Raw genomic sequence first — 26,153 nt, 5'->3', positions numbered from 1 at the left:
GAGGGGAAACCTAAACAAGTCCACATTTATCACTTCTGAGAGGAAATGCTAAGGAAAGCAAAGGTAATGTTATACAAAATATAAGAGATAAGAAACAGGATTTTTCTCATTAAGGAGTCTTTTTGAGCCTTTTCTTTTTAAATAATCCTGCTGTATCTAAAAAGATACTGAAAAATAATCTTCTTAGAAAAGATATTTTTGCTTGTTTATTTTTCCCATTTGACTTTTACCATGTAAGTATAATAGCAGCAGAACACACAGTTTGTTTCCTTGACCAGTAGTTATGGATTATTTTGTGTCCTTGTCGTGCCTTGCTGGGGGTGCTGTGTCATGTTGAGGAGCTCTGACACAGGAGATTACAGCTTCTCTGGGCAGTGGCAGTTGAGAGATTGCATGTCTTTTTGTAAACTTTGTCAGAGTTTCATAATTTATGAGTGCAAAGTAGACAAATTGCATGTGAAAGTGTGTGGGAGCAATCATCTGTACATGTTCCTGAGCTTTATGTTCACTTCTGTTTAGAAGGAGGACCTGTGCAGCATTTTGGAGAACACAGGTATTTTCAGTGTATGGTATTGGTGAGCTGTGTAAGCAGAGTTTATAGACAAAATGAATTTTATTAGGTATATTGGCAGTGTATTCTCCATTTGGGTTAACCAGAATTTAGGGAGGAGGTAACAAAAATAGGAAGCCTTTATGTCAATAGGGACTTGAATGTTGGGAGTTCAGGCAGGAGAGAACATGAAAAGAAGACATGACAGCAAGAGAAGACAACAAATGATAAATTAGCTGTGCTTCTTTAATTGCCCTCATAAGAGTTCAAGGAGCTGTCTATGAAACTGAAAGGCAACAGATTTAGAGCCAGGGGAAAAAAAGAGTTTTTTAGCATTTTATAGGGCTAACCTATGGAACTTGCTGTCAGAGCAGAGTGCTGTTGGAAATCTTAGCAGGACTTAAAGGAAGAAAGAATAGATCTGGTGCAAGTAGAGGTATCTCATTTTCCCTTTTGGGGGAAGGTGAGACAAAAAAGATGAAATGAATCATCCAAAGGAGAGCAAAGTGCTGTCTATCCATGCCCTTGAGATAGTACAGTTGTGCCTGGTGTTATCTGTTGCTTACATGTGGAGGCAAGCCCGTGTTTGCTTCCCTCCTGCCAAGCACCTCCTACCAAGCAGAACTCTGTAGTGTAAGTACTGCATTACAGGATTCCTGTGCCTGTTGCCTTACAGGAAAAAATCAAATAGTATCCTCTGTTTTCTGTTTCCAGGTGCTTATTGTTGTTTCTAAAATTTTCCAAGGTATTAGGCTATCTTCTGCACAAAGATAGTAATTCTTGAAAAGATGATTTTGGATAAGATTTTTATTAAAGACAGTAAAAGTATGTCAGCTCTGTGCAGTATGATTGAATGACTTTAATTGTATGCCAGTTCTGCTTTTAAAGCATAGCTTATTTTCCCTCAAATGAATATAATACAGGAATTATAACTATTAGCTTTTTTCTTTAAAATACTATGTTACTATGCAGTTTTTGCTATTACAGCATTCCAGGAAGTAGATCATCATGAAAAGTATTTCTTTAGCTGACACTCAAGCAATTCTGACTGGTCTCCAGATGAGCAACGAGAGGCTAGTAGGGGAGATGTCACAGTTGTCCTTCACCACTTCTGGCCATGAGCAGGAGTTCAACCTGTTCTGTCATTATCCTGCTGACACTGTACAACAGGTTGTATTGCATTGGCACTGGCTTCCATATGTCAGCACATCTGTGAGCGGTCAACTCAACCAACCATCTCCAAGTCCCCCACTTTTGCCAAGGATATTGCTTGAAGCACATTTTCAAGGAGACGAGAGCACACATCTTTTAGTTGTCAGATTTCTATCTATCAGCATGGTTTAATTCCTTTTTCTTCTCTCATACTGGTTTTTAAGTGCAGGAAGTTTTCAGTAAATGCATTGTGAGGTGTAAAATTCCCTCCTTTCTTTTTATTGTTATTTTTTGGTTTCCTCCTGTGGTTCCCCACCCAAAACAAATGCAGTAATTTCAAATATTTTTACACAAAAAAAAGAGATATTTAGAATTATATGCAACATTACATAGCATGCTTTGTACATGAATGACAGATTAAATATATTTTAAGCAGTGTTAAAAATGACATAATTTGTCAGTCCAAGTAAATGACTCAGCCTTACAGGGAATCTTTACAAGTCACTTTCCCTGCCAATTCACCTTTAAAGTGGTAGCTATTACATTCCCATCATCCATTAAAATCAGGCATATAAATTTAGTACAGGCCCTGAGAAGCCTAAATAATCTTGTACTTGTAAATGCACTGTGTTCTAATGAAATTAAAAAAAAACCCAAACCAAACCAAAATTAAAAACTTCCATAGCTGAGTTAATTTCCTCCTCTCTAATTTAAACTAATAAAACTGTGTGGAACATGCAGGCAAATTATTTTACTTGGAAATACAAATTAGTAAATTAATTTGCTCCTGAAAATTGGGAGGTTACACTGCAGTAACAAAAAGTATGTGTGGGGCTTTTTCCTGATGTGCATTGAAGATTTAGTGTTGTGAGGTGTCTCTGCAGTGAAAAAAAATCTCTCCTGTAACAGTGATGGAATTTTTGCTTGCTCCTTTGTCAAGTAATAATTAATGTTTCTTCCATTTTATTATAGTGTCTCTTGAAAGAGGTCCTGCTTTTGTTGCCAAAAAATAACAAAATCCCTATTAGTACCAGGATCCAGAAAATGTATATGTGGAGGGTTTTCTTGCTATAGTGGAGCTATTAATGTGCCTGTACTGGAGGAGATGGGCTGAATATACTCATTGATTCTCACTGCCTCAGGAAAACAAGGAATTTCTCATAAATTAATGATAATACTGTGGCTAACTAACCAGATTTCTCAGAATTGAACCGATTTTGGCATCTGGGTTTTTTTAGATTCCTGGACATTCAATGAGGGAAAACTGTTTTGGCAAATTGAAAAGTGAAACTGTGCATACATGCAAATGTGCACACAGCTACATATGTTATTTATTTTTTTAATGTATATTGAGTGTTTTATTGGAACCAAAATAAAGGTTCAGTGCTTTTCAGAATGTATTTGCAATTTATAATCAAATTTATTAGAAATCAAACATGTGATTTTAATAGAAGAAAAGATGGTATTTTAGGGATATTAAGCAAATTATTTAATTTTAAAGATTATTTCAATTTTTAAAATTTGAAATTAATTTTTGATGTTGACTTGCTCATGAAAAAATTCAATTTCAAAAGAATACTTAAAAAAGTCACCCACTCTACTGAATCCAGATTTTATAGTGAGCCTCACAGTACAGTAGCCTCATGAAATCATTTTTAACTAGGGACATTGTCAACTTTGTATCAAAAACCAGATACAAAGTGCAAATATGAAAGTATCCTATTTGTAAATGTGAACATGTTGTTTTGCATATGCAGGTCCAGGTTTGTTCCATTTAATTTTAGGCATTGACCTGAGCTATCTGAGTTGTGACCTTCAGTCCTTCTCCAGTTACACCCCACAGTGCCTGCAGGGAGCAGTTCAAAGCTGAGACCCCTGTATCACTCTCCTGCCTGTGCCCATGTCTGCTGTGCCCTAACTTGGCATCTCAACACCTTGCCCAGCTTTACATTTTACTGTTGTGGGCACATCACACAGCTGGGGTGTTTTCTGTAATTTCTCCTGTCCATGAGCACAAGCTTCTAAGGCAGATCTGAGCAGCTGCTTTAGTGTGTGGGTGGGATGGAAGCCTCACTAACCCTCAAAACCCTGAGCAGCTGAAGAGCTCTGCTGGGCAAGTGAGATCATTGTGCCAGGGGAAATAGGTATTTGCAGCTCTGTGTACTGGCTAGCCATAGCATGCAATCCCCAGCTCAGACTGAAAACTGGTTCAATCTGTGTTTAATAAAATTGAGGAGCTGAGTGAGTGGTTGGGTTTTCTGGCTGCTCTGCCAGTTTGATAAAATTCCTGTTTGAGCTGTGCTAGTCCCCTTGTCCCCTGTACTAGGTTTAGGAAGGGGTGCACGTGGTTACACCTGCCTGTGCTCACCTCAGTCTGCAGCAAGAGTCACAGCTGCCATTTGGTGGCATTACTGGGAATTCAGGAACCTCACCATTGCAATCCTAAGTAATTTGCTCTAGAGGACCCTGCTTGGGCAGGAAGTTGGGTTAGGTGACCTCTAATGGTCTTTTCCAACCCCTTGTGATTCTGTGGAATCTCATTTTAGATTAAATAGTTCAAGACTGTAATTAAAGATCTAAAGGGTAACCTGCCTGGAAAGACAGGTGTAGTTTGGCCAGTCAGTTACACTTAATGTGAACAGAGATGTGTTAATAGTGAATACTATTCATTCATTTGGGGTTGCAAGATCCTGAAGATTCAAACTGTTAATTAGGAGCCTTCTGGCTGTGGTAAGGAAAAGGATCTGTGTACTCATATGTTTATTTTTTCTAATTTCTATGTATTCTACACCTGAAAATGTGATACATAGAGTACATTTAGATGCTGTGAATAGTAAAAAAAAGAATTCAACAGTTCTTGAATAGTAGTGATTGATGCTGCTGAGTGGCTGTCTCAGAACTGATGCAATACTGCTCCTGTGCAGTTGCCTAGAAGATCACCAGTGTAAATGGGAGCATAGTCAGAAACTGATGTTTTTCCTCTTCTGGCTTCTGAGGGTGATGTGGATGCTGCTGATGATCTAGAAGGACTGTTCATGCACATTTGAGATTTCTCTTTGATTGAGAAAAGAGTGAGATAACAAAGGAGGTTAAGCACTTGGAAAATCTTTTTTCTCTCTCTTCCATGACATTGGGAGTGTCTGGTGCTACAGAAGTACTGGTGTAGTCTGTCAGGAAAGGGCTGCTAGCATGGATGAGACTCTACTGGCAAATCTGTATTTTAGTCAAGCCATACTCCATAGAATCAAACTGCAACCCAGGTCAAAGTGCAGCCTTGTTGGAGAAATTGCCTACTGGAGCTTCCTAAAGCCCCATGAGGTTCTGCAGAGATTGTACCTATTTGAACCCCAGCAAAGTGTCTGATGTTGACATTGTCTTGTTAAGAGTCTCCCAAGATCATTTTAAATTCTTCACTGTTTCTTTCATAGGGCTCCTCGATTTAAGGGGTTCCAGCAGCAGGACAGCCAGGAGCTTCTGCACTATCTGTTGGATGCAATCAGGATCGAGGAGACAAAAGTAATGTCTTTGTGTGCCTTTTAAAAGTGAACTACTGGTCATTGCTTCAATATTCTTCATGTTCCCAATGTTTTAAAGATGTACTTCATGAAGCAGGAGTGTCTGTTTTCATTATCTTGAGAAAATATTTTTTTTTTTAAGATGCTTAATTATGTTTATGTTGATTTGTTAAAATAGTTGATTGGAATCAAAGTTTCAGTTAGTAGGAGGAATATGATAAGTGGAACTTGATAACTTTAGGACTCCAAGTTGTTTGCCTTTAAAAAAGGTAAAGGAGGAAAAAAGGGACATCTGAGACATCAAGAAAGTAAAGGTAGGACCTCTGCATTAGCTGACAAAGTGAATTTTTAAAGCTTTGGATCAAAATTTAGCAGTTCTTAGCTATGGGCCTGCCCTTAGTTTTAATCAAAAATTTTCACTGAAAATTGTGAGGGGAAGTGGGAAAATCTTGCAAAGTTTCTTGTGTCTCTTGAAAGTGTGAAGAACTCCTTGCTTTATCAATAAGGTGCTGCTTTTCCTTGCTTAAAATCTACATCCAATTATGTGAAATGTAGAAGCAGTTTGTTATGTTGAAAATGTCCCTGTGTGGGTTTTTTTTTTTTTGGTTTCTTTTCCTTAATTATTTGTGATTCCTGCATTGTTCATGCAAGAAAGGGAATGTTTGGCTGCTATTTTGACCATATCAGATTTAATCTGTCTGACTTAGTTTTGGACCCTTCTTTTCAGATGATGCTTTGTGGTAAATAGCTTTTCCTAGGTCTCCTCTAAAGGAAGGCCTTAAATCTTGTACTGACCAGAGTACTTCCTCTTCCCTTTCATTTAGTAACCCAGTGACTGTTGTGATCCTGAGCTGAATTATCTCACAGATAAGATGTAAAGCTGTGTCTGAGCCTGGTTCCTGGCACTACAGTAGAGCTGAACAAATCCCCATCCTGCCAGAATACAAATATTTATTGGTCTTGTCAGCATTCTTGACTATAAACAGAACTGAACTGCAAGAAGAAACAGTCAAAGCTTGACACTCACACTTAGAAAATCATGTCTTGAACACAGCACACAGCAGAAGCAGCTGACTTCAGTTGGAAAACAGTTGTTACATTTTTGCATCAGAGAGAACCTTTATTCTTTTATTTTTTGATTTCATGTAATAAAAGGTGAAAACTATGTTTTCTTGACAAAGGAGGAATCACAGAAAGCAGGATTATTACAACTATGCTGCTTCTCCAGGAGGTGCTTGTGCTTTCCCCTCAAGTCAGTCTCCTGTCAGCTTCACCAGTGGATGTGCCATCATTGCAATAACCTGCATTAGCATTTGCCTTTTGAATCATTTATTATTAGAGAGCAGTGACAGCTACAGTACCTACCTCAAAAGAGTGATGAAAGATGGTAAGAGTTTACAGTGATTTTGGGGTAGTATATCTGCCACTCCATCAACAGGCAGAGAGACGTGGGTGCCACCCTGCCCTGCAATTACATCCCACTGCTGCCCTAATGGTGCATGACTGCAAACACATCTTTATCACCTCGGGGTGCTCTGCCACCGACCATACTAGTAAAAGCTCTCTCCCCCTCCCTCTCTCTGTTTTTTTTTAATTATCCCATGTTTCAGGTCTGTAGATGGCAGACAACCAGCTGGGCACAGGCAGCAGCCCAGCCATCCCTGCTGCCCTCTCCCTGTCAGGATTAGTTGTTTTTAAACCCTTAGCTTTGCTGAGAAATACATATAATACATAACATAACACTAGTTATAGGAGCTAACCACACATCCTGTTACACTTCTGCCTCTTCTGTGTGGTTTTGTGTTTGTTTCTGACACCAGCGCCGAACTTTTTCGTATTCCTGAGGAAAAAAGTTAGGAAGTGTACACAAGTGGATTTTCAGCTAAAAGCTTGGCCATATAACAATAACGATGACATAGTGTCTGCCATCCCCAGCAATGTGGGCTGGAGATGGTTTCACACCGGGGCCTGAAGTGGCTGAACCCTGCTGCTAATTGATTAATGTCTGCTGCCATTGTCCACAGCACCCTGCCCATTCAAAGACTATGTCTTTCTTTGACCTAAATAAATGGTTCAACGCACTAATCCCAACAAAAGGGTTGCTTATGGCCCTAAACCCATTTATGGTGCTCAACTTCATGAATTACCTATTGATTAATCCTTTTAGTATATTGTTGGCTTTAAGATGAACAAAGCTGAGCTCGGGGCAGCGGGAGTTAATTCACAAGCCAGGTCATATACTCATAAGGCCGGAGTATGACTTGGTCTGATGGGTGCCTGAACTGGAAACCAAACCTCTGACACTGTCTGTCATCCTCACACTACAGTGATATGTGGCTTGGAAGTGTGCTTTGCTGCCTGGAAACTAGAGCCATCTATTAATCTTTTCCTGTTTGGACAGAGGATTTGAGTTGATTGCAGCAGGTTTGGTATTTGTCTCTTAGAATGGTCCTTTGCTCTAAGTGTGACTTCAGTATTTAATTATAAATGTCATTTGCACACCAACAAGGGAGTCTCGTACGTGTTACTAGAGTCTGTGGATCAGAGAGACAGGACATTTGCCAGGAAAAGGGAAGGCATAGTAGCTAGAGTCAGGGGACCTGATTCATCCTCCTGCTTCCCTCTCTGCAGCATGTCAGAGGTTGGGCTTTTCTACCAGCCCATGCAGTTCTGCTGCCAGGAGTACAATGCCTCTTCACTTCCAGGCAGTTGAGAAATAACAGGGAGAAGCACCCCCTGTCTGGAGGGGCAGCTACAACTCATTAATGAATTTGCTTCTTTCTGATCCTTCTTTCAAAACTGTAGTTTTTAGGAGTTTTTTTTTTTGGTAAATGTTAGCAACATTTACATGAATTCAGAAGAAGTTTTCTTTCTTTTCTAAGGTTTTCTAGCATACCTCTGGAATTGGCAGCGTTAGAAAATAAACAGAAGTGATAAAAATACTGCCCAAACACAGTCACTGAAGTTTGGCTAGTGAAAGGCTCTTAGCTGCCTTCCAAGTATTTTAGTCAAGTATTTATATATATATTTTAGTATATAGTCAATCAGTGTGAGTCCATTTGCAGTGGGAGAAATGCATAGCATTAGTTCACTGAAAATCTCATAGTTCCTCGGTAACCTGTGAAGTGCCCTATGATGGTTCCCTTTTAATGGAAGGAGATTTTTGCGTGATTATCTACAAAAGTTAAGCTCATGTAGTTTTGACATTGTTAGTGAATAACAACAATAGTTTACAATATTAAATTACATTTATTTTATGGAAATAAGACAAGATAAAGTCTAATCATATATGAGTAGTTTTTAGAATGTTTACACTTAAAATACTTTGTTTTATTTTTACTTCTAGCGTATACAAACTGGTATCTTAAAGGCATTCAATAACCCAACTACTAAGACAGCAGATGAAGAAACTAGAAGAAAAGTCAAAGGTATGCAACTCTTTATTGAAAACTTCTAAAACTGCACTAGTCTTTAAATACCATTTTCTTCTGAAGTGCCTGTTGGGAGCAGGAGATGTGAAGTGCTGTCATGGCCAGACTTTATTCTGTGTTACTCTAGTGCCGCCTAGTGCGTACCTAAAGTGCAGAGAGCTTAGTGTGTGCTGACTTGCATCTGTGTATCCAGGAGAAAGGCACCCCAGTGTTAATCCATCTCTTAATAATAAGTAGAATTTAATTTTGTTTTCTAAAATAGCCTGCTCTATATTTGTTACATAGTCATAATTACTTTATACTCAGAGAGGCCACTTTCCATAAATAAAATTGATTCCTGTCAGTTGACTGGTACTGTGAGCACTCTAAATACAATTACAAAGTCAAGATAGGCAGCTGTTTCTAAAGAAGGCTTTTTTTTTTTCAAAATAAGAGGTTTTTATGGGTTTTTTTCATGTGTTTGTTTATTCAGTAGTTCTAATTTGGGGGATTTTGTCTTAATTATAGTCCTAATGGTTAAGATTTTTTGTAAGTCATCCTTCCCAAATCTGCAAAAGTTAAGGCATAAAGATGTATTAGAAAAGGATTTTGTTATGTTTTAGAGCTTTATAGTTGCAAAAACCATTTTGAAAGGGTAAGAATCTCTCTGCTTACCCTAGTGTCTATATCAAGACAATGCAATATTATTTCTTCAAAAGAAAACTGAGATTTAAAAAGCTTCTTTTTAAGAGATACAATATTACTACTCTGTTACAGAAGATGGGGAAGGGAAGGACAAAAGGGAACCTTCTCACTAAAATATTTTTAAATGTTGAGATAACACAGTATATGATGTATTAGTTACTGTATTGTGTTCAAAACATTTTGAATATGTTTAAAATTGTGCTTTCATAATATATATATTGGAAAGTATTTTGTTGTTCTTATAGTGTGGCATTGGATGTGTTATTTTTCACATTTAAAAAAAGCAATGTTTTTTCAGCATATGGAAGAGAGGGTGTGAAGATGAACTTCATAGATAGGATCTTTGTTGGTGAATTGACTAGCACTGTCATGTGTGAGGAATGTGAAAATGTAGGTATTCTGGAATTTGGTTTGATGTGGAATAGATCACATACTGGTTTGATTACATTGTCTTGAAAGTATAAAATTGTGTTGCCAATTTTATACTTGTTTGTTTGTTTGTAAAAACAAGACTTTATTGAAACTTTCTCATTTGAAATTATTTATTCCTTCTTTAAAGCATTATCCTCCCAGACCTAAGAAGAGGGATCCTTTGAATTCAAAAAGGATTCTAGTACTGGGCTTGATTTTACGTCTGAATTAAGGCTGGAGGTTCCAAATTCTATAATCATATTTGTTACACGCCAGTGTTATTTGATATTTTTGAAACACCTATTTTAAAACATAAGTCCTCCTGCCTGCTCTTCAGGGATACACCTGAAAATTGGAAATTACTTACTTTGAATTAGAATGAGTGGGAAAATGCTAAAATGACTTCTTTTTCTTTGAAGCATTTTTTATAATTAACATAATAACCCTAATGAACAGTATATTCCTTTCATAATTAATATTACTGACATTCCATCATAAATGCTTTCCATGATCCTTATAATTTCCTTTTAAGTTTGACAGAGAAAAATCTTAATTGCATGACTTTTTAAATTGAATGTTACATTTGTGTTTGGTTTAAAACATTCTATTTCATATTATAGAGATTAAGTAAATTAATCAATCTGAAAAATTAAGCACAGTCCTGCAGTGCCAGGTAAACTTCCCTGTGTGTGATGTGCAGATTACTCTTCAATGTGCTACTTGTACCAATGAAGAACTTTGACCATATAAAAAATAGAGGTTGTATGTATTTTGCATGTCTCATGTATTTTTGCTGGCTTCTTATATTCTGCCTGCACAGGACTTGAGAATATGCTAGCTCTAGCCCTTTGAGGAAGAGTTTAGCATTCATTTTCCTTTGCCTGCACTGGCAAGATATTTCTGATATGTGTTTGTTCATGCAAAGCGACACTTTAGAGGAACCCCTGTTTGAACATCGCTCACCAGGCAGGCATGCAGGCACCAGACTGCCTGCTTTTGATCCCATTTATTGCTTTACTGGAACCTAAACATTCCTGAGTCCCTGGCACAACAGGTAAATTAAGCTTGCAGTCCATACCAAGTGTCACAGGTGGAAGTTGGGGTCACAAATACAAGAGAAGGGACATGGTGACAGTAATTGATGGCATGGCTGTGACTTAAATGTACAACATGATTTTTACTTCCTTTTTTAAGGTTTTGTTTTTCACAGTCTTTTCAGAGGTAAGATAAGTCAGTTTTGGAAGGAATTCGAGAACAGCAAGGGAGAGAGCCTAAGGAACTTAGTGATAAAGGCAGATGGAAAGTGCTGGAAGAGATTGTGTTTAGGTATGCTTTGCAAGATGTTTCCAGCTTATATATGGCAAAATGAAACCTCAGTACAAAAAAAGAGGTTGGTTTTTTTTCAAGTCCCTTTCCCCCTGTAATTGGATTTATTTTACCAATTAGTATATGGTGTCAAAAAATCTAACAAAGCTTTTGACTGTAACCAATAAGACTGACTTAATCTTAACCGAGAGCATGAGGTTAGAACCTGTCAGTAACTGTCATTAACCAGTCCTTGCTGCATAACAGCTCAAACACCTGTGCAGAAGTGTCCAGAATCAGGAAACTCCAAAAGGTAGCTTTCTGCAAAAGGGTACCACAGAGGCCCACTTGAAACTCCATCTGGAGCTCAGAGAAAGTGAGCACCACACTGCTTCAAGTCAGTTCATGCCCAGACTGATGGCCTTGCCCTTTACCTCTACATGCTGAAGTTTTGTGTGGTGTTAGAAAGAAAATTAGATCTAACTTAATAATTTTTTTAAAAGTTAGTGGGAAGTTCTTCATTGTAGTTTCATACATCTTGTAAGTAATTAGCTTGTTGTATAGTTTTTGATAATAAATTGATTAAATAAAGGGAGCTATGTACTAAACCCATATACTGTTCTTTGTGTTTAAGTGCATTTTCTCTTTTTCTTCAAGATTTCAACAGTAAAAGAACCTTTCATTGATCTTTCACTTCCTATAATAGAGGAGAGGGTAAGAAACAGAATATGTAATAAGTAACTATTGCTTCTAGTGGATTGTTTTTAATAGCCTTATGAAGATACTTATCTGTATACATATAGTTTTGATTGAAGCCTAAAACTGTAACCTTGTTCATAATACATGTAGTGTTATCCATCTATTCATTATATGATTTTCTTTTTATATATATATCTGTATCTATATGCACACAATGTCATAAGTACATATATCTTTAAATTAGTCCAAACTTGCATCAAATGCCTATAGTAACCAACAGAATATATAGATCTCAGATTAGGAGATTAGCTTAATTTAATAGTATGTACTTATATAACTAGAATTATTATAAGCCTTTTTTTGTTTTTGGAGGTCCAGAGAGTCAGATTCTAACTTATGGGTTTGTATCTAGAGAACCTGAGTCCCTTGGGCTGATGTTTACCTACAGGATGAGACACTTTAAAAATGGATATTTGAATTTATTTATTCTGGAGATCTCAGCATTTTATGGATTACCTCCATTAGCTGCAGAGGAACTGTGTTCCTTTGAAGGCAGAAGCTATTTTTTCAGGATTTGGGCTTTTCATTTGAGAGTAGTGGGTGTGGGTTGAGAGTGGTTCTTCCTCCATCCTGCACATATTCATCTACATTTAAGGGAGAGTAATTAATGTAATATTTATTTCTGTGTAAAATGTATTTTTCTCCAAACACCAGTTTTTTCATAACCAATTCTTCATCTTTGTTGGTGCACTGAGCACAGATGTCTGTGGGAGTTAAAGCTTTAAGAGCATTTTGAATATCTGGGCCCTTGTGCTTCCTGGCTCCCATGTGCAACAAGGGAAGTTGGTGGGTTCTGTTTGAGGGTGATTGCTGTGGCTGTTTAGCAGGGGCTGCACTTGCTTAAGGATGGGCATTACTTCATAGCCAGCACTTTCCTTCACAGGTGACCATGTGCTGCTGCCAGTAACGTGATGGAGGGGGTGTGGCAGCTCTGGTGTCACAGGCTGCACCAGGGACTGACTTAGGGGGGATCTGTGTCCCTTTTGATTAAGTCACATCTTGTACAGCTATGGATGTGCTTACACAATAGTAGAATAGATTATTTTGTGTTGTATTAATACAGAAGTTTTATATCATTCCTATTCCTTGTGGCTTTCACTTGAACCTTCAGAGACGCTGACAGTGAGTTCATGATTAAAAAAAAAACTAGAAAGTAGCCTTATATCACAATTCAGGGGGCCATTTAATTGGTTTTATGTAGGTCACTGTTTTCTAAAATAAAGGAAAAAATCCACCTGCATTCATCTTTTCTGTAGGTTGCAAAGGAATACAAAATGGACGTGTTGCCTTTCCTAATTTCCTGTCTAATTTCTTAGGTTGCAAAACCTGTGCCCTTGGGAAGAACAGGTAAAAGTAAAAGTGTACAGGAGGCAGATCTTGGTCAGTATAATTGTTCTTCTATCAGTACTCTGAATAATCAACCCAAAATTGTCAAGAAACACACTTTAACAAAAGATAAGGTAAGAACTTAACTACGCACACTAACCAGTCATCCTGAGTTAACTCAAGTTTCTAGGGTGACTGAGAACTTCTGAGGAATTTTCATACGTGTCAGTGGGGTTTTTTAGTATACATACAGCTGACATAGACTTGTTTTAAAATATTTAGGTCATCATTAGAAGCATGAGAAATGACAGTCATTGGTAACCATTTAGCTTTCAGTTACAGGGTTTCATTTATTAGGAAAAAAAAAATCTGCTGGCTAGTTTCAATTCATGTTGCTTTTGGGACTGTTGCAAGGGTCTGTGCTCTGTTGAGTACCATAAAAACCCGCCTGAATCAAGTCCTAACACATTAAACACATGTGAAGAAAAAATATAATGTATAAAATACAACATATTAAATACAATATATGTAAGAATGATAGGAGAAGAGAGTGAGACAGAAGTAGAAAAAGGACATGAGGTAGAAACAAAGGAAAGGATGGAAAGAAGTAGTGCAGAAACTGATGGTTGTAGAAGAAAAGGCCTAAAACTCAAACCGTTGAGATTAATGGAAGGATTCCCATTGGTACCACTGGAATTTTGATCCAATTCAAATAAAGGAAAAAAAATATGGGGAAGGAAAGTTGCTAGTTTCTTTTGGAAAGTAGCAAAACAAAAGAAGGCAAGAAAAGTGTCATGAACATTTGCAAATCACCTAAAATTATAGCAGCTTTGTGGGTTTGGTTTTCTAAATCTATAGGAGTAGTTTTCTGTGGAAGCAATCTTTTACTACTTCTTGCCATCTTGATTGAAAAAAAAAGTCATCTTCAGGTGATACTGAAATCAGCAAACATCCTCCTAGGGATGTCTTAGTTAATTCTATGACAAATGCCTGTAAGGCAAGTTGAATTTTTTCTGGAGCTGCTCATCAACTAAGGCCTCTCATGGGAGGTCAGAGGAGTAACTTAAACTTGAGGACCTTTTAGAAGCTTAAATTAGATTAAGTGAATACCACTTCAAATGTGCTATCTGCAGCTGTCACAAAGTGAAATTAATTCATTGTGGGAAATATTGATCTCACAGTAAGTATAAGCTGACTTAGCTGACTGGGATGTAGGTTTCTAATCCTAAGTTAGTTTGAAAACATCTTAAGGAAATCAGCTATCTTAAACATGAGAGATGGAGAATATAGAGCAATATAACTCCCCAATAATTTGCTTTGCATTTGTCATGTTGCAAAAGATTTGTTTGCTTACAAATCTGCTTCCTGTTTCTCCCCTCTATTACTGAATTAATAATGCCATAATTTACAGAATCAATTGAACCATGAGAGACGGCTTGCCAGAAAAGCTTCCTCAAAGGAAGGAGAAAGAAGTCCTGTTATCATGCAGGAAAAAGGCAAAAAGCTGGAGCAGGAAGGCAGCTCTGGTGTCCTGTACTCCAAAGAGCCCTGTGCGGAGGCGGCTGTCAATGGGAGCCAGACGGAGGGCAGCGAGAAGGAAGCCAGCCGCTCCGAAAGCAGCTTTGATGCCGACAGTGAAGCCTCAGAAAGCGAAAGTGCTTCCAAGCAAACAGCTCTGAGCCCACCCAGCAGCGTGTCTGCTGGGCACATCAACCCCTTAAACCCTAAACCGCCGCACAAGCCAAGTGACAGCAACGAAGAGATGATCTCCAGCTCCATATCCAAGCTTAGCTTCTGCGATCCTGTACACGAAGATAAAAAATCAAGTTGTGGAGATCCAGCATTGGGTTTATCAAATAATTCCATGTTCTCAGTAGGCAAATCCTCACTATCCCAAAACCCTCAAAATGCTTTCCAGACACTTTCCCAAAGCTACATAACTAGCTCAAAGGAGTGTTCTGTTCAGTCCTGCCTTTACCAGTTCACCTCTGTAGAGCTCTTAATGGGGAACAACAAGCTTTTATGTGAGAGCTGCACAGAAAGGAAACAGAAGTATCAGAAGAAAACCAACTCCACAGGTAAAGTGCTTATACCTCTGAACAATTTCCAGCATTGCCTCCCAAAGCCTGTGTGCTGGCTGCTCTTCCATTGCTCCAGCATGGGCCTCCCTGCTGTAGTTAAAAAGAAAATGTCTCTCCAAACAAAACTTGTAACAACTTAAAACTTCATCAGGCAATGGCAACAGGACTAATTTTTATATTAGAATATAATGGTAGATGTAACATAGAATTAATTTTGCATCTTTATTCTGTCCAAGATAAAGAATTTAAAGATGACTGTAAACCAAGTGTGTGCATTGCTCGATACTAATCTTTGCTGCTGTTTCTGTTCCTTACAATCCTCAAAGCTTTGAAATATATGCTGTAATATTTGGCCCCAGTAGCTTACATACTCAGGAAAGTAATGTAATTATGTATGAAAAAGAGGCAAAAAAAGAGAGTTGTAATGAAGACAGAAAAAAAATTCCCAAAATTTGTAAGAATGGAGGTGAGAAGAAGCACCTTCTTGTGACAACGTTTTCCTCAATGGTTGTACAGCCAAGCAGACCATTAGAGTTCACTGAATAAGAAAAGCAACTTAAATCTAATGAAAAATTAACATTTTAGAAGGACTGGAGGATTGGGGCTTTTTTTATATATAGAATTTCAGAAGAATAAAAAAATTAAGCTCTTCTGATAATTTGTAAATAAAGGGAGTTCATATAATAACTAAAAATTGCCTGTTTGCTGTGCATTTATAGATACCTGGAGAGATAAAATTTATGCATGAGTAAATTCAGAAAAATTATTTGTATTTTATAGTTGTACCTTTAATCATCATTGGACTATAAGTGCCATATAAATAACACTTTGGTTCCATGGGCACCATGGAAAAGCAAAATCAATTCACAACTACTCATTATTTATTTTTTCCTTCTAAAACAAAAGATATAAGAGGTCACCCAATCAAACATTAAGTGCTCCATTATACTTCAAATGAACTATTTTCTTTTGAACATATGTAAAAGCAGTAAATGAATTTTTTCAGCAAAACCAAATTCTAGTGGTATGTTCTCTTTTACTGTGGAGCTTTTCTGTGGAGCTTTCACTGTGCTACTTTTGGTAAGTGCCCTGTGTTCCGTGCCTTCTGCACCATTGGGAATTTGGAGGCCACATATCCCAATCCTGAATGCTGAAGCCAGCAGGTTATGAAGCTTCCTGAAGTAGACAGCCCTCCTCAGACCTTTCTCTTAAATAAGTATAAAGTATGTAGTCATGCAGAAAGAACTGAAGAATGGAAAAGTCAGCTCTTAGTGATTAGGACATTAACACAGATAAAGAGACTTGTGCCTTCCAGTTTTTATGCAGGGATCATCCATTTATTTTAGGTTTTAACAGGAAAGTTGGCTGCTATAGTAACAGAAGATGGAATTATCTCAGTGTGCAAGCTGACCTAGATAGTGGACAGGCTTCCAGCTTCTGATCTGATTTGCACAAGACTGGCTAAAATAATGCTCAGGTTTCACAGATTATGTTTATAAATAACTAGAAAAATGAGAAAATATTTTTGTTACTCCACAAAATTTCCCTTGTTTTCTATTTAACAAGTACAAAACCATCACAGTGTAGGTCTGTTCTGTCAGATGTTTAGAAAGTACTTTAAAAATTCCATATGACTGCCTTCACTTTACATATTATTTTGATATTCATAAATACAGAAAAGAAGATGGAAGGTGTCTACACAAATGCTCGGAAACAGCTGCTGATTTCTTCAGTTCCTGCTATTCTTATTCTCCATCTGAAAAGATTCCACCAGGTAAGAGGCCAGACCCCTCTTCTATATTCCTCTGCCCCACTGGTGGTTCTTCAAGTGTCATTGTGGATCCCAATACTGCCTTTTTAGATGGAGACCCGGTAGAAGCACTGTTTGAAACATGCTGATGTTTGTTGTGATTATTCTAACACCTTCAGAGTACATTTAGCCATCCTGATGTATCCAGGGAAACCCCTTGTGTGTCCATCATGTCATCATGTTACTGTAGCACTGTTTTGGAAACATAACAAAGAAGGTTTAAATCAGTTAAAATCTTACTCTTGGATTTGGTTAATTTTAATAATATAATGATACACCTTAGCTTTAAAAAGCTACCTCATAAAAATATTTATTTTACAGTTTTTCTTTTTTTTTTTTTTTTCTTTTGAAGGCTGGTTTGAGTCTACGAAAAGTAAACAGGCATGTGGATTTCCCATTGATTTTAGACTTAGCACCATTCTGTGCTGCATCTTGCAAGGTACAATTTCAAGTCTTTATTTTTGTTGTACTTCAGCAGTTGGTGTCCTGACCACAAGTTAAATTGGATTGATGATGATAATGATGATTTTTAATTAAATTGTAGAGTGAATTTTTCAGATAGTGTCTTGAGATCAGAATTGTAACTGTGTGCAATCCCATTCATGTCAAGAATATCGTAGATGTTAGCTAATGTTAGTTAAGCTGTGGTGCCCTGGTGGTGTTGGTATATATAACAGCATTAAGGACAAGTATTACTGTCTCTATGGTAACTAAATTAGTAAGACTACTGAAATTAAGAGGTAATTTGCTGTTGGAAATGTTGTGGATGGCTGTTTGCCTCTTTTGGAGTCATACTGCTGCTAGCTACTTAACATGCCTGTAAAATTGATGGTGAAATAATTGCCCTTTGTTTTCTGTTTCTGGAATGCAGAACGTTATGGATGGTGCAAGGGTGCTGTACAGTCTCTATGGAATAGTGGAGCACAGTGGCTCAATGAGGGGGGGTCATTATGCGGCGTATGTGAAAGTCAGGACATCCTCCAAGAAACTGCTGGAGCATATTTCTACCACTAAATCTGTTCTGGGTATGTACAAATAGAGCTTCCTTTCCTTTACTGTAAACTAAAAGTAACTGTCTACAGGGATTTATAGCAAATAATTTTTTAGCTGAGAATAATTGTGGTTTTTAGACAAGTTGTAGAAACCCCATCCCAGGATGCGCTCTAGGCCAGGCTGGATGGAGCTCTGAGCAGCCTGGGCTAAGGGAAAGGTGTCCTTGCCCATGGCACAGCTGTTAGAACTAGATGGTCTTGGAAGTTTCTTCAACCCAAACCAACCTATGATTCTATTAATTATTCTTTTTTGTTGTTGTTGCACACAATGCATGTTCTACTTCTGCTATTAATGCCATATAGAACTGAGTGAATAATGGAATTTTGATTCAGCTATTAAACAGATAATTGAGGGAAAACTTTCCTCTCTTTCCTACTCAAAATAATACATCCTGATGAATAGTTGTGCCTGGTAAAACTTAGTTATTTGGCATATTTGGTATCTGAAAATGGTTTAGTATACCAGTCAAATCCATCACATTAAATTAAGTTACATTTTCTGAATATATGAGCATTTTATGTATCTTAAGTATTTTAGGATAGGAATTTTTTAGTACTTAAAAATCTGGAATACTCTGGTTTAATGTGAACAGCAAGAATCTTTTTCATGGAAGATAAAAGGTATGGTGTAGGGTTTCTGTTGGCATTTTGAGAACACCACACTAGTTCTTTTTTATTAATACTTGATGGATATTCAGAACAGATGACTGGGGCTACAAGCATCATAAAGTCACCCTAGGACAAGAGTGAAATAAGTTTCCAGGACAGAATCTGTTAGTGAAAATTTTGCAGCAGCAATAATACGTTAAGCTGTCAAAGTTAGGTAAATATATTTACTGTTTCCCTTCTTGGGGGAAGTGAGAACCAAGCATTATCCTTTCTATCCTGTGTAATATCACTTTGCAGTTGAAGCTCATTTCCCAGAAAGACAATCTTTGACATTATTAATGAAATCAAAGTTTCCTTCAGTCTTATGTTTATCTTGGAATGATTATTAGAACAGATTAGATCTCTTCATGTTCTTAATTTCACACTGGTCAGCTTTTAAAGTAAGACCTTTTTTCTATGTCAGAACTGGTTGTGTTCTAGTATAACTTCCTGTTGGAACTCAGCAAGCTGTACTGCAAATGTCTTAGGCTTTCTAAAAAAATATGAAAAAAGCCACGGCAGCATTCATTCCTAGGCATTGTCTTCCACCAATTTCTCTTACAGTGCTCTTTGACATGTAAGTTTCAAACTGAATAGCAGACTGTATCTAAGTAATTAATTACTCTTGTACATGAGAAGCTTCTCTTGCTTTTTGAAATAGCTGCTGTATTTGCTTGATGATGTCGTGAAAGACAAGAAAAATATTTTTTTTGCTTCTACATTTCAGGTTTGAAAGAAGCCATGGGAGCGTCAGGAGGACAGTGGGTATATGTTAGTGATGCCCATGTTCAGATGGTTCCAGAATCAAGAGTACTAAATGCACAAGCATATCTACTTTTTTATGAAAGATTATTACTATAATTCTTAACAGTTTAATTTCAAAGAAGATAGTGTTATTTAGTTTATCTTATTTAAAGCTGCAGTGATAAGAGTACCTGTAAATATTGTGCCTTTATCTTGTAGAGAATTTATCATATTTTGACTCTGAAGTTCAGCTAAACTATTATAAATATCTGAATTATTCTCTTAAAGTATGCACTTTGCCAAACATGTAAAATTCCTGGGTTCATTAAAATGCAGTACCAATAGAATGTAAGATGATGTCCTATCCTACTGAGGTCTAGGGAAAGTTTGGTTTTGATTATAATAAAGATAAGCTTTCGCCCATAGTTCTAGAACAGTTGAGAATAGAAATACTGATAGCGCTAAGTGCCTGGATTTGCTGGTGTACAGTAACAGTACAAAGTGTTCAACTTCTTCTGATCCAGTCCAGACCCTTCCTACCACTGGACTGGATGTCAGCTGTTAAGATTTCTGCAAACAAGAGCCTGTCAAATTGTGTTGCTTCCATGTGTAGTAATTGGAAAGCGGAGTCCTTCCAGAATGGAGTGGCAACAGCTGTCTCTGGGTGGTGCTTCAGTGCACTTTCCTGATAAGAGCTGGGAATAGATTGGGAAAACATGGCTTCTGAATAGTGACAGTGAATCCTCAGATACCCAGTACCCTTTCAGTTGCCTCCAACTGGCACTGGTATAGCAATGTACTCCTGTTTCAATAGAAAAATGTACTTGGTGTGCATAACTATTTCCTCTGAGATATATGCACACACCATAAATCCATCAATAGATATTGTCATTTTACCTTCTAGGGAAGAGAATTGCAAATAATTTCTGTATTTAGTAATTTTTCAACTTCACAATTATGACAATGTACAGCATATAAGCTCGTGTATGTACAGAGTTTAGGCGTAATTCAGTAAATTCTGTTACTTTTGGTTCCAAATATGAACTTGTTTATCTGTTCCAGAATACTTTTCTCACAGGAGTAATAAACTATAAATTATTTTTGCACTGTGTGTGTGAGTTGGACAGTAAATGATGACTTTTGCCCTCTCATACATGTCTGGACTTCCTTTTGTCAGCAGTGGGGGACAGCAGGAGTCCTAGTGGCAGAACTGGTTCCTGTTGACTGTGTGACTGCCCTGTTTTGAGGTGTTACTTCCTTTGGTAATTTCTCATTTCCATCCCAGAGAGTAACAGATACATTCTAAGGTCAAGACCTGATGACTGCTTGAAGTTATGTGGTAATTAAATTATTTAATAAGCAGTTACTTAAATACAAATTACTTCTGTAACAGTTCCATCCTGTATGACTTGCTCTTTGGTAGAGAAAAAAATGTTAATATATGCTTACTGTTTTCATTTATGGTAATGTTTTTTAAATGAAAAGACATGCTGTCCCAATTATTGTCTGTACCACATGTTGTCATACCTACCTGCCTGACTCTCCTATTCTCTACTTCTGTTTCAGAGCTTCATCCCACTTGCATTCCCTCTTTTGCATAAGAAAATGGCACAACCTGCTAGAATTGCATTTGCTCAAACTGCTGAGGTGTATCTTACAGCCACATGACTTGCACATTCTTGTGCAGGCACTAGGGATTGTTAGGCCATAAAACTGATAGTCATAATGGAGAGAACCTCTGGTTGCACAGCATTTTATTTTCAAAAGGAAAACTCCTCTATTTAGAACAAAATTAGGCTATGTGTTTTGGGCAAAACCATGTTTTTTCCTTGTACAAATTAAAATTGTCTCAGTCTATCCAAAAGTAGTAAAAATCAGAGAAACCAAGCAGCCAGCTTTAGCTATCTGTATTCCAGCTAACAACATCTTAGCCCAAGTCTACATTAAGTAAGAAAGAAAGATAATGTTTAGCTGAGAGTTGGTTAAAATACCGTAATTCTCTTCTAGCTCCTTACGTTCCCATACCATTCACCCACCTACACACGCCTTTGTCCTCTTTGTATGTAACTGATCAAAACTCAGAATTAGTTCCAGGCAACAGTGGTAGCAAATAGCAACTAAGTATCACTTATGTGACACAACCTTGCTAGGAGGGCACATGGAGTGAATCCTCCCCCTAAAGCACACAGACTGAGTAGCTGGCTCCTGACCTTGCTCTCTTTGCTGACTTCTGGAAAACTACTGAATTTAGGTACCTGTATTACTCTACTTTTCAGTCTAGAACTACTTCCCTAGCCTGCACAATAGGAGAGAAACAGAACAAGGTTCTTAACCTGTTACTTCCTACTTTTAATGCTATTTTCAGGAAATTCCTGAGGTGGTGTCTTTGCTCCTTTTTAACTAGAGTTTACAAGCTGTTTCTGAAATTTTCCCAAGTGGACATAACTGCCTAGAATGTCGTAAACGATGTTGGCAGGGTTATCTTCTCATTAACAGCCAAGGAACATTTATTTACAGGCATTTTATAGAACATAGAAAGAAAGTGCCATGAAAAAGAGCCAATGCCTTTATTCAGGATAGCCATCACTGTTGCTCTTGGATGAGGTGTTCTGAGCTGAAATAAAAAGCTATGTTGGCAGGAACTCTGTAAGCCTTGAGTCAGGAGCAGGTATGAAGATATGATAGAAGGAAGCATTCTCTAAAAATGAAGGAAATAGGTGAAGTTATGCCTTCAAAATGAAAAAACTGATGACCAGTGCAAGATGTCACACACAATTTTAGATGCAAGTCACAGTGTCCATTACACAGACCTAAGTTATTTTGTGTAAAGTCTGGCTCTAAAGAAACTACATAAATGTGTATAGTGAAGACTTATAATTCTTTATCAGGAATTGGAAAAGAAGCTCAAAGCATTCTGGGAAAATAGGAGTATACATCCTATATGTGCTAGAATGTTAAACATGATTCTAGTCAGGGAACTGGCAGTTTCCTGCAACTACCAGATGTGTGAATGCTATTGAAAAGCTGTATGTTTTCAGAATTTAAGTGAAGGGCTTGAAAGTTTAAGACTTTCCTTAAAATGTCTTATGTTACCAACCCAAAATCTCTTCAGGCTGACAGCATGTACTCTTTACAGAGCTTCACCATACTTTTGTGGTCCCCCACCCTGAGCAAGTGCAGTAACCTGGGTCTTCATGTGGCAGAGCTCCAAGATGGCTTTCTCTTCATCCCACCCTTCTCTTCTCACAAGGGCACCACTGCTTTCTTTATCAGCTCCATTTGTTCTTTATGTTTTTGGGGTCTCCATAAGCCTCTCTGTCAATGTCTTTGTTTTCATTGATCCTTAAGCATGATATAGAGGTTCCCAATCTCTTGCAGGAAGAGGTACTGCTGCAGCTGTGGTCTGGTCTGTCCCCACCACCACACTGGCTCTGCCTACAGGCTGCAGTACTGACCCCTGAGAAAAGCTGTGACCCCTGAGCAGCTCTCTGCTGACCAGTCACAAGACAGTGCCTGTAAAACAATTACAAAGGATTCAAACTAAACAGTTCCTCCCTCATCTGTAAGTAAACCTCACCTATGGGAAGTACCTGATTTACATGTATGGACAACTGGAACCCCCTACAAGTTTCCCCAGAACAGAGGCCTCAACAAAGACCAAAGATCAGCTAAGGTGTTAGTACAGATTATAAGAAAGCTTTGTTATCTTTGGATTTATATATCATTTACAGCAAAAGTGGCAAAAAAGGATGGGGAGATTTACTATACTAACCTGTCTACAATATGTGTACAGATATCATGTTTGCATTAGTCTGTTCTTCTAAGAGATGGCTACAAATAGAGGGGAAGGAAAAACAAACCCTGAACTTTGCTGCCCAAAATGTACACACTGTAATTGCCTTTGTTTAGAAAATTAAATCCATGCAGTCTGCCAAACCTTCCTCCCTTTCCCATCTGCACCCTCTGTGTGCATCAATGAAGTGCTCTTGCCTATGGGTTTCAAGTGGTAGCAGGTGAGAGTGGTTTATAAATTCATTAAAAGGCTGAAATGTCTTAACTTCACCATTTGCTTCTCTGTACGCTTCTTTTTTATACTAACACAAACTGAATCATAAAGGGACATGAAATTAATGCATCTATATTCTCAACCCATTATAAAAATCTTATTTGAAATTATTGGTAACAAACTAAGAAAGGAGTAATTTCTTTAGCGGAAAATCTAAGATGTATTAAAAAGGAAACAAATCAGATGGGAACAAAGAAAGCATTTAAATACAACTCTTCTGTTAACAATAATTAACAAATTCAATTTTCATTAAAAAGCACACCTCAGCTTTAGCTATCTGTATTCCAGCTAACAACATCATAACCTAAGTCTACACTAAGTAAGAAAGAAAGATAATGTTTGGATGAGAGTTGTTACAACAACCCTGATTAAACAAAGATTTGATACTCCTTAGTTTTCAATATCTGGACTCTATTTTGCTGTAGCCTGTACACATTTATACATTTGTACAAAGATTTGTATATCTATGTGAAAGAAATGCCACTATCTAATTATTTTAGAACAGATTATTGTTACTTCTGTGTCTTTATACCATGTCTTAGGCTGTTATTTTGACAGCTGTTCTAGCTGATGTACCTCTCCTGTTGGTGTATAAACAAATTGCAGAAATGGTGGAAAAATGATTATTCAAAATGATTCATAATCTATTTTCTTGTAAATGAGATTATAAAATATATTTTCAGATGGATGTCTGTGCAAGTCAAAACACTTTCTTTGCACAACATTACATAATAAGTCTAAGTGAATTTTTATGTTATAATAAAACCATTGCAATGCACTGCAGCCACTTCAAAACTACTTGGTGTACATTCCACTTTATATAAAGTTATAAATACTTCCATCATCACTGACAGCAGTAAAAAATACTAACTTTAAAGTGTCAACAATGTTTCTTACATCTATTGTAGCTTCCAGTATTTTTCTAGCACAAAATGTAAAGGTGCAGAACTACTTTTAAAAGAAAACAAGAACATTTATTTTGTGAGAGTTTATGACTTCTTAGCAATTACCTCATTGCTTTGCTAGTTTAGGGTTTTTTTGCTTTTGAGCTGTGTAACGTGGGAATCGTTTTCATGTATTCTGTAGTGAAACCACCCTGTCAATGGCCACCATTCCCTATTTAGCCATTCCACAAAGCTGAGTTCTGATTCTACTGACATTTATACATGGAGATAACCTCTGGTATGTTCATGTGTGCTTGCACTTACACAAAAGACAATCCAATAATCAAAAATCTTGTTGCTAAGTTCAAAATACTTGTGTCCAATAAATCAAGCATGTTAAAATTTTCATCTAGTTTTCATTCATTTCCTTTTTTCATCTATTTGAACTTATAGTCTGACTCTACTCTGCAGGTATTTAAATAACAAATAGTATTTTAGAATTTGACTACAGTGCTGATACATGGTACATTTCATTTGTAGATTTCTAATTCCAATATTACCAAATAAACAGGGTCTTACATACAGACTGTATTTAAAAAACAAACACAAGTCTGATCAGTTTTCCAGTCTACCCAAGGTGCTTTAACAAGTTCTGAGACAATAGCTGCATTTGTCATCTATTCATTTTGTCTTTTCATTTGTTATATATTGTTAGAAAAATGTGTAAATAAAACATCCAACCATTTGGAAAGCATTAAACATAAACTGTATGTTGTACATCTGTTAATGTACATCTGTTAATGTATTTTTGCTTGTGTCTTGTCTCACTTCATCACTGCCTGTAGAAGAGCTCCCCAGAGATAAATCCATATCCTTGAACACTTAAGGTGCACCTCTTGTTTCCCCTGCCTTACCCTCTGTGGCAAAGGCCATGGATAAAGTTTGTTCCCTTTATGAGAACTGAGTTCTGTAATTCTGTGATAAAACCAGGACCAAGAGTGGGACTCCCTTGCATGCTCGCTTTCAGTAGCAGCTGGAAGTTTGTCCATCCATAAGCATCACTACAGAGTTCCAGCTGCGAGTCAACGCTGGACAGACTTAAAACTTGTACAACACTTCCGTCCATGGAAAGCATGCTCAATCCTGCCATTCCATGTGACACAAAAAGGGCAAATCTAGAATGCTTCAGCCAACACTAATATGTAGCCTAACTGGCACTGAGAATCATAACAAAAGTTTCTTGAATTTTCTATAGATTTATACGAGTCAGTTTTGTTACTCGGTGTGAGTATTAATATAACTTTATGCAATGATCAGAGCGACTGTGGGTGTTTTAGGCATTTACATCCATGACGCTGAGGGAAGGGAAGGCAGCGATCCCAGCCGTGAGTAATGTGCCGGCCAATGGAAACCTCTGCTCCACGCAAAGGAATGGAATTACCCAGTCCCTGCCTGTGGAATCATCCCAGGGTCGATACAAGAAGAGCTGTTTACTGCAGGTGATTTTTTTTTTCTCTTCATGCCTTAAAATAAAAGGAAAAATTCCAGGTAGAACTCACAGAAGTTAATGTGGATATTCAGAATAAGCTACTTGGAGAATTGTCCTGCTTCACAAACACTCCTTACAGCCATACCCTGGCCTGACTTTGAACGCTCACACTCTGTAGCTGTGTAGCACAGAAGTTATTATGTATTTCAGTGTAGGGCCAGTGCCCAGAGCCTGTCCACTTCGTAC

At 37.5% G+C, this 26,153-nt stretch overlaps 1 protein-coding gene across 4 annotated transcripts in view; it reads left to right on the top strand.

The window, feature by feature from the left end:
* USP45 (ubiquitin specific peptidase 45) overlaps nt 1-24,824 on the top strand; it is a 54,366-nt gene extending 29,542 nt beyond the window's left edge. For 2 of the 4 annotated variants that reach the window (XM_036379410.2, XM_036379411.1), the window contains exons 9-18: nt 5,131-5,218; nt 8,564-8,645; nt 9,631-9,722; nt 11,706-11,762; nt 13,124-13,267; nt 14,545-15,211; nt 16,891-16,988; nt 17,377-17,463; nt 17,896-18,049; nt 19,452-24,824. In XM_036379410.2, coding sequence (XP_036235303.1) covers nt 5,131-5,218; nt 8,564-8,645; nt 9,631-9,722; nt 11,706-11,762; nt 13,124-13,267; nt 14,545-15,211; nt 16,891-16,988; nt 17,377-17,463; nt 17,896-18,049; nt 19,452-19,585 — 1,603 coding nt within the window. In that variant the 3' untranslated portion in view covers nt 19,586-24,824. Of the gene's footprint in view, nt 1-5,130; nt 5,219-8,563; nt 8,646-9,630; nt 9,723-11,705; nt 11,763-13,123; nt 13,268-14,544; nt 15,212-16,890; nt 16,989-17,376; nt 17,464-17,895; nt 18,050-19,451 lie in introns of those variants that run through there. The other 2 variants (XM_054514175.1, XM_036379413.2) reach the window with 2 other exon arrangements.
* Nucleotides 24,825-26,153: the final 1,329 nt, after the last annotated feature.

Source organism: Molothrus ater, chromosome 3, assembly GCF_012460135.2.
Source record: "Molothrus ater isolate BHLD 08-10-18 breed brown headed cowbird chromosome 3, BPBGC_Mater_1.1, whole genome shotgun sequence".
Lineage (NCBI taxonomy): Eukaryota > Metazoa > Chordata > Aves > Passeriformes > Icteridae > Molothrus > Molothrus ater.
Note: the sequence above shows the minus strand (reverse complement) of the source record. Positions and strands in the feature narration are given on the sequence as shown.